This window comes from Grampus griseus, assembly GCF_964374135.1.
Source record: "Grampus griseus genome assembly, chromosome: 15".
Taxonomy (NCBI): Eukaryota; Metazoa; Chordata; class Mammalia; order Artiodactyla; family Delphinidae; genus Grampus; species Grampus griseus.
The window spans coordinates 28,417,808-28,432,292 of record NC_139009.1 but is presented as its reverse complement, the minus strand read 5'-3'; the positions used below and the strand labels follow the sequence as shown (position 1 = coordinate 28,432,292).

At 41.1% G+C, this 14,485-nt stretch overlaps 1 protein-coding gene across 2 annotated transcripts in view; it reads right to left on the bottom strand.

Moving 5' to 3' along the window:
• Positions 1–14,485, bottom strand: part of CRIM1 (cysteine rich transmembrane BMP regulator 1) — a gene marked incomplete at its 5' end in the record, with an annotated part of 206,515 nt that overhangs the window by 147,239 nt on the left and 44,791 nt on the right. For both annotated transcript variants that reach the window (XM_082671722.1, XM_082671723.1), the window contains one exon: positions 10,494–10,667. In XM_082671722.1, coding sequence (XP_082527848.1) covers positions 10,494–10,667 — 174 coding nt within the window. The remainder of the gene's footprint in view (positions 1–10,493; positions 10,668–14,485) is intronic.

Sequence of the window (14,485 nt, the reverse complement as noted above, 5' to 3'; positions counted from 1 at the left end):
GATTTCAAAATCATTTTACATATATGAACCAAAAAAGGAAAGATAATCACATTATCAACTTGTGCCTTTTGATAAAGGGTAACAGCAATACAGATTTAAAGTTGCATAAAGGCCTTACTGCCTTAATTAAACAAGTATCCTTAATGGCACTTGGGCAGCTAAAGCAAAAATCAAAATCGGGGGACCTTGATCAGGTAAGGAGGTGAAGGTAAGGTTAAATGTGTTTTTTTATTTGGTCAAGGGAAGGGTTAGTGTTTCTAAACTTGGTAAACAATGTTAACTTAATTCCTCAAAAATATATTTTTAAAACAATTTAGATAATCTAAAGCAATATATTCACAAGCATAACATTGATTTCAGATGTACCTAGCCTAAGAAAAATAGAATCTGTGATGAGTAATTTTAAGGAAGTAAATGACTAACTTAAGAATTGTGAATCGGTGCATATGAATGTCTGGAAGCAGAGAAGGCACAGTCCCTGCAACACAGAATGCCTGGCTTCAACATAAGTAAGAATCAGAGTTTGAGAGGTTCTCTCTTTTTTTTTTTTGGTAGTTCAGTACATATATTTTATTATCGAGGATTATGTTACAGCAGTTTTGAAGGGCCAAGTGCTTCCCAAAGTTCCCTAAATTTCATAAACCCTGTAAAATGTACAACACCTATCTCCATTTCTATCTGCCCTCTAACGGAATAATTATAAGTACTGATAATTTGTAAGGACCTTATAAATTTAATGCTGCTATATCATAATCTTACAGTACACAGCAGTTATATTTTGAGAGAACATTTAATTTGACTCTCAGTATGTCTAAGCCTGTGAATTAATGATTACACTGGATCATTTTTACTATAGTCAATACTATATTATGAAAGATTTGGGGATAGTGATATTTAATACCATGCAGATAAATATAACTAAAAAAATTCATAGATATAAGGTCTTAGACATATTTCTAAAGTTTAGCAAAGGTCAAAAAGGTAAAGTTATATAGAGAATCATCTCTACTAAAAACAAAACAATTTCCCCAGCATCCAAAGTTTGGGAATTTGTCTGTTCCTCACCATGTGATCTTAGACAGGCAGTATGAAATGTCTCAGTGGGGTTTTAATTTCTTTTTAATATTTACTTGGAAAAAAGTTTTTAAAGTCATATAATGAAACCATTACTATGTATTAATATTTGAAGTACAGCAATTTATACATAGGCTTTGTCTTTAAAAACAAAAAAGTATTAGAAAGTAAGTCCAGGGCTTCCCTGGTGGCGCGGTGGTTGAGGGTCCGCCTGCCGATTCAGGGGACACGGGTTCGTGCCCCGGTCCGGGAGGATCCCACATGCCGCGGAGCGGCTGGGCCCGTGAGCCATGGCCGCTGAGCCTGCGCGTCCGGAGCCTGTGCTCCATAACGGGAGAGGCCACAACAGTGAGAGGCCCGCGTACCGCAAAAACAAACAAACAACAAAAAAAAAAGAAAGTAAGTCCAATGATTACTTAAAGACAAGATGTTCTCTCACAGCAGTACAGCAAATCCAGGGAGGCAGATTCACATAAACGCTCTATGACTTTGCTACCCAAAGTGTGGTGAAAAACCAGCTGTAACAGCTTCTCCTGATGGTTGGTTGGAAATGCAGACCCGCCCATCCTGGTCCAGTCCCGGTAAATCAAAATCTCTGTATGACGGTCAAGCTCTCTCAACTTTAAGAAACCTATGCGATTTCCTGTGCGTGATACCCAGGGCTCACCGTGGACCTCAAGCCCCACGTGGGAATTCAGGTTGCGACACAGTTGGGTGTATCTGTCATCTCTGTACTTGTGTTATGGGATGGCAGCAGATTTCTTGCTACAGATGAAAGTGTCTCCATCCAGCACTGTTCCAGTGGCGAGAGGGTCAAGAGGGAATTCTGCTACACTACCTCAAAGATGGACTGGATATTAAGTAATATGCCCAGCTCTCTTTGATCATATTTTCTTGGGGTACTTTTTTGTGAGCATCCCACCCCCACAAAAAAACAAAAAACTTAAACAAAAAACTTTTTTTTTTTTTTGCGGTACGCGGGGCTCTCACTGTTGTGGCCTCTCCCGTTGGGGAGCACAGGCTCTGGACGCGCAGGCTCAGCGGCCATGGCTCACGGGCCCAGCCGCTCCGCGGCATGTGGGATCTTCCCGGACCGGGGCACGAACCCGTGTCCCCTGCATCGGCAGGCGGACTCTCAACCACTGCGCCACCAGGGAAGCCCAACAAAAGACTTTTAAGTAAAAAAGTTCTGTGAATAAAAGCAGAGAGAATCACAATTCTTTCTACATACTAATTAAATGTGTGTCTACTGACAAACATTACAGATGGCATCAAGAGCTAGAATATCTGATGAGGCCACACAGCACAGGTTGTAATGTAGGCTACAGATCAAGAAAAAGGTAACAACCAAGAATAACATTTAGCACTTACACTTTACTTGTGTGAAAAAAATAAGTGCAATGTAGAAAACTAAAAATAGAGTAAGAAGCTCACGTAATAGTTAACATTTCCTTAGGGAGGACTGAAATAGTAAATTTAGGGCACAGAATAATAAAACTTAAGGCTCTGAAGCAACTGCTATTTGGATTTTTTAAAACTGAAAGAAAAGTCTACTAAACAGAAGCCATTTGTCTCTGTGTCATAATTAGTTTAGCTTCAGAGGATACAGCCTTACAATGTAAAAATCAAACTTCCCTTTGCTTTAAGCAGCAGAAAAAATACAGATACAAAAGCCCATATAAACATATTCTTTCTAATCCTTAATTTCTGCTTCAGCATACATATCATGCAGTGTAAGTTTCCAAGATAGGACAAATGCTTATAAATATCATTTAAGACATTTATAAAATATCTTGAAAAAAAATCAAAAGCCAATTTCCACAGTGGATCTAAAATGCGAGTCAATTTATGCACCTGACCTTTCAGGCAATTTAGAAAACGGTCTTTCAGTTAAAGGCAAAACAAAGCCAAACCGGTGGCATCTGAGGTTCAGTTACCCATAGCATGTGCTTGATACATACTTTCTGAGTGAACAAATGAATGAATGAAGAATTAAAGCAGCTCTAAAATGAAAGGACCAGCCTCAGAAGGCACTTGTAGAGAATGCTGAGTAGAGGATCCTTTTGGACTCAAAGAGTCTACGACTATAACGCTATCTCTTCACCTTCCTATCCCATTATTTAATCATCTTAGCACTCCTACTCTGGATGGCTCTAATCTCAGGTGGGTCTGACCAGCTCTCCTAGACTCAAACACTTGTAAAGTCTTTCTTGAATAAGGGGGCACAAATTAATGAAATAACCGATCAGTTAATTAAAATGATATATTCTGTTTTATGCATCCCACTACGTTGGGTGCCAACAGCTGTGTTTCAGGCTAACTTTCAGTCCGCTGACATTAACAGTTCTGAGGCTTCCTTCCACTATACTAACAGAGCACTCGACGCTTCCGGCACCACTGTCGCTGCACAGGTCATTTCGTCTTGATTTTGGTGTGTTAACACTTACAGTCGTTCTTTTTCCTCCATTAAGCACATTACTGTCACGTTAATCTTCCTAAAAGTGCTCATACTCCCCCCATCACTTATAAACTCCAAGGTCATTGACAGCACCGTACTCTCCCTGGGAGGATAACTCATGAATCCTTACCTCCAGCCCAGATCTCTGAGTTCCAGACCCATAACTCCCATTATTCCCATGATTCTCCACAGATACTTCAAACGTAACAAAACAGACTCAATACCCAGCTCATCCTGCCTCCCATAAGGCTGCTTTCCTTGTATTCCACATCCTAGTATATGACACCACTATACATAGCCTGACTATCACGCCCCTGCCAAGCATCTATCTTGGCAATCACCCCTCACCCCCCAAATCTGGGAGTCTTCCTCTTCCCCATCCTCCAAAGTCAATCAGCCACTAAAGCCCACTGACTTGCCACCTTTATCCCTTCCATCTGGCTCCCTCTGTCCATCCTCTCTTGTCTATCCCCAATGCTGCTCTTCAATTCTCCTTTCCCTTCTGTTGAACCACTCAATGCATTTCTCAGAGTTGGACTTGGTTCCCAATTCCTCCACAAAGCCTTCCTTGCTTTACCCCTCTCTTATGAATGTATAGCAGCTCTTATTTCTTATTTGTCCACTCAACGTAAGACAATGATATAAAATATCTCGTGACAATTTTTGACTATCTTTTCTCTAAAATATCTTATAGAGAAAAAACAATTAAATACAGCCTGAAATTAGAAAACTTTAAGCATTACCTCTAAGTGCTTTCAGCTAAAACAAAGGAGGACTTTAAGTCCCAAGTGTCTTCTTCCTTTTGCAAAACGTTCATTGCGTAGCTCCAAACAGGAATAAGTTCCACAGCACCCAAACTATTCCAGTAATCCACGTGATGTGTGATGTCAAACAAGTATATTTAAGAACATATTTTATGGATCCCACACAGATATCCCCTTGGCTAGACTCTGCCTGGTGACATATCAGTGTGAATTTGGGTTGATTTTATTTTTCTCTAGAATCTCCCAACAAGGTCAGACCTCCTTGTGGAAAGGGCTGACTTTTCCTCAAGGATGTATGTCTGTCTTTGTAGCCCTCAGTATACTTATCATGAAGCTATGTATATGAATGCTACTTAATGAGTTAATTACATCAAAAATTACTTAAATGACAAACAGCTCTACTTCGGTGGCAAATTTAATTTATCCAAAACAAAGCTCTTCAGTCCTCCTTAAATCTGCTCTTGCTCCTAGTAAAGAGCACTACAATTTGCTTAAACCCTAAATCTAAGAGTTCTCCTGGATTCCTCTTTCTCTCACCCCCACATGTCTACAAGTCTACAACAAGTCATCAAGTCAACAAGTCCAAATCATCGTATCATGAGATGATAGTTCCAAATCATCTCAAACCCACCCATCTCTCCATCTCCAGCTCTCAGGTCTGAGTCCCCCTTATCTCTTACTTGAACACTACCTGTGGACGAGTTCCCATTCTTGCATCTTTCCAGCCTCCTCCCAAGTCTCTTCTCTACCATGTTCATTTTTTAGAACACATACCAAATTACATTACACCCTTGTTCACAATCCTTTAACAGCTTTCCCATGTACTCATCACAAAATCCACACACCTCATCGTTATCTAACACAAGGCGTTGTGTGACCTGGCCCTTACTCACCCCCCACCCCCATGACATTCCAGCCACACTGACCTTCTTGCTTTTTCTCGACATTCTTTCAACACACCAAGCTCTCTCTCAGCTTAGACCTTTCGCGCTTGCAGTGTCCTCTGCGTGGACTTCTCTCCCCTCAGATCAGCACAAGTTCAACTCCTTCTTACAGTCAGATTTCAGGTCAAATGCTCTTCCTTCATGAAAAACTTCCCTGACATCCTTATCTAAAACAACTTCCCCAGTCAACGCAGTAATTCTCTATCATATCATCCTGACGATTACTCTTCATAGCTCTTATCATACTCCATGATACTTTCCTGCTCACTTTTGTGTTTATTGTCACCCCTCCCCTTCTGAATGTGAGCTCCACAAAAGCTGTATCCTCAGCAACTGGAACTGTGACTAGTACATGTTTGGCACTCAATGAATATCTGATGGATGGATCGACAGACGAATGTTTTCTAGGGTGCTTTACATCCTTCTCTGAATCTGGCATGATTTCATACTTCTGATTACTTCTCGACTTTATTACAACCACTCTGAATTATAGTAATTTTTTAAGAAAACAAAAGCTACTTACCCCAACCTGTAGTCAGATGCAAACTTAAAAGTCCAACTTATTCACTGTATCATGGAAGTCTTTCGTATCAACTTTAACTACCATTACCAAGCCCAGAGAGGTCCCTCAAGAAAACCCTTGTGGCAGCCACAGAGGCTGGTACTGTTTTTGTTAATGTGGTCCCCTCTTCTGATGGTGTATCAATTTAACTTTTGTGGAGCTCGGTACAGCAGGTACCAAACCGATGATAAATAGGTAGTATGGCATAAAACTAAAAGCTTTGTTAAGATCAAGGTGGGATGACTTGCAGTTCATTCCCTTTATCAGTCTTTCTCTTCTTCCTCAGAGAAACAAAGATAATTCTGACAAATTATTCCGTACAAAGGCCTGGCTGCCTGTTTATCCAGTATCCTATTTCCTCTAAATCTGTGACAAACTGACTTTATGATGATGTGTTCATTAAAATGCAGGACCAATACCCCTCCCTTTTAAACAAATATAATACACAAGAACTTTTTTAAATACCCTGAAATTGCCATTATTCTCCATAAATCTATAAATATGGTATTGAAATGCCTTGCAATGACTTCCACACATTCTAAAAATGTTGTTGTAGTTATGCTTAAAATTCATGTTCAGAATTCGCTCACAAAACGTAGTAATGGGGACCCACATTATCTCATTATGCTCTGGCGAGAACACTAGTCCTTCTGCCCCATCCCCAACTGCATACATACCTTCACATTACAGAATGCCCCAGAGGACAGTCCTCAAAGGAAGGCTTTAACTAGAACTAACTATTCACCTTCTCATAACAAACCTCAAGAACTAAGTCTAAACTTACCAGGTCATCCATCATCTCTGGACTCAATCTTCCTTGGCTCTGCAAAATCACCCATGCTCTGCACAACCCTGCCATCCGAATCCTTCTACTGTGCCTTCTAGAACTCGTGGACCGTCATCACCAAAATCCCCTTTGCTGTCATTCTCCCCTCCAGATGGTTCCCTTCACCTCTGTGCTCTGATGGAAACCTGGGTACTCCTCCCTGACTGCTCTCTATCCCCTTAAGTCCTCTCAAGTGGGGACAGCGTCACCGCCCACATGCCATAAATCCTGGGGGTGGGGTAGAGGTCCTCTTTGTTCTCATCACTAATTTCAGATCATTCTTCCTGTTCTCCTTAAAAAAATAACACGTTGTTCGCCTAAAGCACATGCAATCACATGATGTACCAACTACACGCAAGCGTTGCATTTATCTACAGAACTTCTGCCTCTGTTCCTTCGCTACTGACTGCTGCTGTATCCTTCCCAGCAGCAATGGCATGGCCAGTCACCATAAGCACTCTCTTGCGTAACTCTCAATCTCAGTACCCTTCTCTTTATATCAGACTCATCAGGAAAAATCCTAACCCTGGTTAAATCCTAACTCTCCACCTCCACTGCATGCACCAGAGCTGGGGAAAAGCGCACAACTGTGCTGGCTGGTCTCCCTTCAAATTTATAACCTCAAGTAAGCTATCAGCACTAGCAGGCCACCCTAATACATTTCCCTACTTAATTCACTCGTCCTCCCTCTGAGATTTCTATTTTCCATCTCCTCTCCCTCCCCAATTTTTCACACCCCTTCTTCCGCCTCAACGTCAGCTGATGACCTTGTTTTATGCATCTCTGAGAAACAGGAACAATTTTGCTCCTCTCCCTCCTCAAAGACTTTGCTCCTGCAGTCATCATCTTTCTTACATTATCAGTTTCTCCCTTTTTACTAGATCATTCTTGTCATCATTCAAACATGCTGTAATATCTTCCATATTTTTAAAGTGTCTCTTGACCCTAAATCCCTCTAAAACAACCACCTCATTTTTCAGTTCCTCCTTTTGAGAGGTTTTCCCATTTCTGTTTCTCGTACTATCATTCTTCTACTCTTTCACGTTAGGAACCCCAGAATCATCTTTGTATTTTCATCCCTCCCTTGTCTGTTAGCAGATACTGGACGTTCTTCCATTAAAATGGCGTGTTTCCATCTCTTCCTTGCTTTTCCCCGGCCATCCCCTAGACCAGTCTCTTGTGACACCACATCTAAATAACAGAAACAGCTCTCCAACAAGCTGCACCGAGCTCTCCAACAGAAGCTCCACCTGCAAATTCCTTCCACGCCCCAAAACCCCAATCTGCCTAACACTGATTTCTCCACGCTCTGCTGCTGTCGGCTCATAAACCTACAGCGACTCCTGATAGCTCCTATCACCAGGCCTAACCTTCCTGAGCCACGTGGAAGACATTTCATCATCTGGTCCTGTCCTGCCTCCCCATTTTTAGTTCCTATTACCTATCAACATAAAAACTTGCTCTTTTACAGGAGTTCCCTGGTGGTCTTGTGGTTAGGATTTGGCGCTTTTATTGCCATGGCCAAAAAAAATAAACTTGCTCTTTTAGATTCATTTCCCAAGTGTCTTTCATGTAAGTCAAGCAACTCTCACTTGTACATTTTATTCTTTTGTCCGTATCATTCTTCTTCCTGGAATCCATCACCATCCAAATTCCAAATTGTTCAGACTCCTCCTCCTCTACAATACCTTATCATATAACGCCAGGTCACAATTTTTTGGCCCTAAATTCCTATAGCATTCCAAGTCTTCACTGCATTTATTAATGATTTAATCATATACAGTGATATACCATCACTAACTCTTTCATTTGCAATATATACTTGAATAGAAGTAGACCTTTTTCTTCAAAATTATCTCTCAGGAAAGGGAAATCCCCCAATATTGATTTCTTACAAGGCCTCAAATATCACAGAGTGCTTTATTTAAAAAAAAAAAACAAGTACGATTTGTGAAAGATACATAAACCTCAAATGACCTCAACCAATCCTACTTTTGGATTATGAAGAGGCCATCAGACAGAATCTGTTAAAAAAACAAGGGGAGGAGGGGCATGGAGAGATTTAATCAGCCACAGTAATTATTCCTGAGGGAATGATGTCAAAATTGGAAGTGCTGGATCTTGTAAACAGCCTTTTCAGAAACACCTGAAAAATCAATAGTCAATCTCCACACTGTAAAGATCAAAAATACACACCTCGCTAATTAAAAATGTAACCGTCCTAGTTTTATGTGAAAAGACACCGTGTTTTGGAACAAAACTTCTTGTGATAACTTGGATTCAAAATCTGCTGCATCTCCAACAACTTAGATGGCAATAAAGAGGGTGTGCTCAGAAAACAGTGTTAAATGACACGGAAATCAGCTCCAGCAAAGACAATGACAGTGACGGTGAGGCATTTGAAATATGACTAAAACAGTTTTGTGAAATATAAGAACAGCAAAAAGTAATACTCTAAATTGCTGTATTATTTTACATGACGTGATAAAATCTGTATGAATAATTAATTTAATAGACATTTGACTGCTTCAACTCTACCCCTGAAAGTTTATACACTGAAGTTGGCAAAATATACTATTTTTTCAGCGGACAATGGGGGTGAAGACGGGGGAGCAAAGAGCCGCAAGACAATAAAAACGAGTTTGGTAACTGTGTTGTCTATGGCATAATGTGATTCAAAAAAGACTTTACGTGGTTAGAACTTGGCTTGTCAGTCATCCACTGTGTAGAGCTGAGTTTTTCAATTTTCAAATTCAAGGACTAGAATAAATGTTATCTAAGACTCTCTGTGTTCCCAAAATTTTATTTCTGTTGTTTTCTATTGTACTCTCTTTTAAAGGTTCAGCAGCATTGGTAAGCACAAAGAGAAATGCTATTTTGGAGGCTACTGCACATTTCCCATTCTTTACTACCATTTAATATGTCTGAGAAACTTAATACAATTCAAAAACTTCAGCCCTTGCTCTACTGCCCTTATAAGCTTGATTTTGGACCTGGAAAATCCTGGGTATTCCAAACTATATTACCAACTTCTCCATCTTTGAGCAGCATCATTGTAGAGACAAAAGGTATATTTAAGAAAGTCTCGTTCAGTCTTCTTTTTTCCCTGAGCAGAACCTGGGGCTCAGCAAGAGTTCAAGGCTGATCGGGGGCAGGGCTGAGACTCAAGCCCATGCCACATCCTCTGTTAATTCTGGTGGCAAGGCACGGCACTCAACTCTGGGCATGCCACCCCTAATTACTTGATTACTTCATGTTTTCAATTCCTAAATTTCTTTTCTAGGTTTTATGCATGAATGTATAAAAGTTATGGGCCACGTTATTTTGTTATTTTAATGTGATTTCTGACTTCATTCCAGAGGAGAAGCACCCAATGACCCATCCACACCTATATGATTTTGAGCCAATCTCAGCCTCCGATCGCCACTGCACAAATCTCCCACCTCTTCTAAAGAGATGCACGTTCTTGCCAGATGAGCTGCATTTCTAATTAGCGCTCTCCTCATGGAGCACCATCCTATGGTAAATCACGCGGAATGGACGTGGTAACAACAGATGCTGACCTCAAGCATGCCACATGTGAAATCATCCACTATGCAGAGGTGACCTAGGCAGGCTGGCACAAACGATCCTGGCCATACTACCGCAGCATGACCATCCCACCGATTTCAGGAAACACACACGTGCACGGACACACAGGCACACATATGCCATCACGTCCGTACCTAGTCAACATTCTGCATCTTGTTTGAGAGCATCAAAGCTACCAATCGCTCTAAGCTTGTCTTTGCCTTTTCCAGCTCAAATACCATCACTGCTCAGAGTTACACAATGCTAACACTTATGACTGAAAATGTGTACTTACCTTCAATCCTCTTTAAAGCTGAAAGGCACATATCCTTCCTTGGAAACTCAAAGGGATTGTTACAGGTTCGAATGGTGTCACACTCACATTTCCCATTGATTATATTGCAGCCAGAGACAAGGTTTTCATTGCATGGTTCAAAACCAAGCAGTTGGTCATCATCCCAGTTCTCATCTGTAAAACAATTAACAACCACATAATGTTTGCTTGTTAGCTTCATTCAAAGGCCCGTCTGAGGGCTTCCCTGGTGGCGCAGTGGTTGAGCGTCCGCCTGCCGATGCAGGGGACACGGGTTCGTGCCCCGGAGCGGCTAGGCCCGTGAGCCATGGCCGCTGAGCCTGCGTGTCTGGAGCCTGTGCTCCGCAACAGGAGAGGCCCACGTACCGCCAAAAAAAAAAGGCCTGTCTGAAAGCAAAAATGTGTGAGGATGTCAAGATTAACATCCGATTTTGACACCTCAATTTACGAAACACAGTTTGGCTGCAGTTTTACAAATGAATGAAACCCAACCTCCTAAAAAAAGAGAAGACTGAAATATACCCATACACATCAACATTAACTAGCTATATATACAAACGTTTCTGATCAAAAACCACTACTCCTCTGATGTGTTATTACAGAAACAATTGAGATTCCTTTAAATTTCTTCATTTTAAACAAAGATTCCAGGATTTTCCCATGTTCAATAAAACTACATCTGTCAATCGACAAAATTATTCCAAAAAACCCCCAAATTTTTTACCCCATCTGGTAGAGACCAGCTTCAGGTTTAAAACAGCTCTGCAACTTCATATATCAAGGCAGTGCTAATAAATGTAAACAGACACCACCCAAGGAGTCAGGAATGGGATACAACGGAGGAGGTGCCCTCCAATGCACTTCAGTACAAATGCTAATGTCCATTACTGCCCACAACCAAAGCCAGAAACAACAACAAACAAAACTAAGGGCGACAGCCTAGTGAGAGGCTGAGGTCGTCAAAGTCTGCGGCTGAGACCATATCAGGGTCCTGGGTCATGAAATGGAGTTGACTGTAAGAAATAGATTTTAAAACCAACTTTCATGGGAACAAGTTCAGACAAATGAAACAAACATGACAGAACCACAGCAAGACTCAATCCTTAATAATATTCCTCATAGTTGAAATGCCTCTTGTAGAAACCAGACTATTTCTCTGAGTCTCTGTGATGTTATGAGTTTTTCCCCCCTCTTAACATTATCTTTAATAGATACTTTATCACACCTTAACTGGGCACTGACTATTAAATAGTAAACATGTTTCTGATAACCATATCTGGAGAGAATCTTTTAAAAGTGCTTGAATTTAAGATACTTAAACTTGCTGCTCAAAGTAAGGCAGGTATAAAGACATCTTAAGAATGTCTTTTCACAAAAGACAGCGCAAACAAATGGCTATAATTTTTATAAGGCTAACTTTTCCTTCTGGTGACATTGTTGACTTACTGCCTAAGTCAGGAAAAGACTGTTCTCCCTACTGAAATAAATAATTTTCTTGTCAAGGGGTCTTTAGAAGGATATCATTTACAAAATAAAGAGCTTCAGGGTGATTATTTGAAAGGGAGAATAGAAAATCTCCTGTGTTTTGATTTCAGAAGATCAGGCTCTCTTATTTGATCAAAGCTTCATCTCTTAGTAAAACAATTTTAGAAGTTTAAACAAAAACACAAGGTATCTGTTTTAAGATTTATTTTCCTATTTAGCCTGTATTTGGTCTTTAGAAATGACAGGTATATAACATGTATACACACAAAGGGACATTCCTATCTTCAAGACAACAGTGAAATTACTAAATTACTTTGAAAGGAAAACCAGAATAGAATATACTGAAACAACTCAACACAGTAAAGTAGGTGATAATTTAGTCTTTGGTTATAACACGTGACAAAATGGCTCACGTAAACAATTTCTTACCTCTATATTTAATTGTTAACATGTTATTCGTACCACCAGCCTAATATAGTTCAGCAAAATTTACTGTAAAGAAATTCTTTTGACTGTATATTCAAATTTGTAATTCAAAATTAGTTCAATCCTAGGAACCTAAATATCAGTAAGAAACTCAAGTAACATTTGAACTACTGAAAAACTGTATTTCTCCTCTTTTCCGTCCCATATTCCAAGAAATCTTTATTACTATCTTTGTAAATATATGCAGTTAATGTATCACCAAATCAAATGGATTCTGATGCAGATTTTTTTTTCCACAATAAACATCCCTTCCCTCCATCGTAACTGGAACTCCCTGAAGACATCACTCTCCTGAACCACTGCAGCATCCTCTAACCTGTCTCCTTGCACTACCCCATTTCCCACACTGTCAACCAGCATCATCTTCCTCAAAAGACAAGCCTGGGGCTTCCCTGGTGGCGCAGTGGTTGAGAGTCTGCCTGCCGATGCAGGGCACATGGGTTCGTGCCCCGGTCCGGGAGGATACCACATGCCACGGAGCAGCTGGGCCCGTAAGCCATGGCCACTGGGCCTGCACGTCAAAGCCTGTGCTCCGCGATGGGAGAGGCCACAACAGTGAGAGGCCCGCGTATCCCCCCCCCCAAAAAAAAAAAGACAAGCCTGCTCATTGGTTCTCTCTTGCTAACAAGAAAAAGTCCAAACATCCTAATGCTCCAATAAGCACACAGATTCTCACTACAAACCCTCAATAAATGTTCCCATGCCTTTGCTCACAGAATGTCATCGCCTGGAACACCTCCTTCTCTCCTTCCTCTTGATAACTCCTATTCATTTTTCAAGACCCAAGTCACATGTTACCTCTTTGAGAAGTCTTCTCCAACTCTGAGCTCTCTATCCTCCACGCTCCTACAAACACCTGTGCACACCTCTTACCCTTTCCAATAATGGTTTCACGCAAGTCTAACTTCCCCATTAGACAAAGAGTCCTCATGTGCAGGAGGAGCCAGGTCTTATCCAACTTTGAACCCCCTTAACCCCAAGACTTAGTACAAGTGTTCAGTAACTCTATCTAGTTTTCCATGTCACTGGTATGGTCAATGCTGTTGACTATGCTTTTTTGGGGTTTTTTTTGCGGTACGCGGGCCTCTCACTGTTGTGGCCTCTCCCGTTGCGGAGCACAGGCTCAGCGGCCATGGCTTACAGGCCCAGCCACCCCGCAGCATGTGGGATCTTCCCAGACCGGGGCACGAACCCGTGTCCCCTGCATTGGCAGGCGGACTCTCAACCACTGCGCCACCAGGGAAGCCCTTTTTTTTTTTTAAACAGAAAATGTCTTGTAAACAAATGCATAGATGTATAACAAGGAAAACATGTTTCATTATAATGAACATGTTTACATAATAAAAATCTTATTCAAAAACCTTATTAGTGAAGCATTAATGAGGCAGGCATTTTGAAGAAATGCTCAGACATACTTTGGTACCTTTCTCTCTAGGCATCAACTGTCATTAGTCTCTTTCCCAGTTCAGCTCTAGACTTCAGACTCTTATCAGCTGGCTGGCATCAACAGCCCCTCCAAGAAGTCCATCTTACGGCCAATTTGTTTTCACTGCCAGGTGTTTTTCTCTGCCTTCCCCCAGGAAGACCATATCCCCTGAGTGTGGAATCAGAATTAAAAGGCAACTTCCCTTAATGCCCTCTCCAGCTCCTTACTGTTCTCGGCAGAAGCCTCTTGGCAACAGCGACAGGCTGCACCTGATGGTGCACAGGTAAGCCTGACCACCCCCTCAGGAAATGTCATGGCCACCCTGTCCAGTCAGGAGGCATCTGACTCTAAAACCAAAAATGTCTTACATGCTCTTCTTTTCTTTCTTGAGAGGAAACCCTTTCATTTCTATGCCCCCCATCCTAATCAATACTTTTTCTTCTTGGCAAATAGCTCCCTTAGCAACCACTGCTTTATAGGATCAAGTACAACATGTTTATGAGACAAATGCTTTTATGTTTTTCTGTTACAGAACATTATACTTTACTGTTAACAGCCATCCAACAGGGATTGAAAG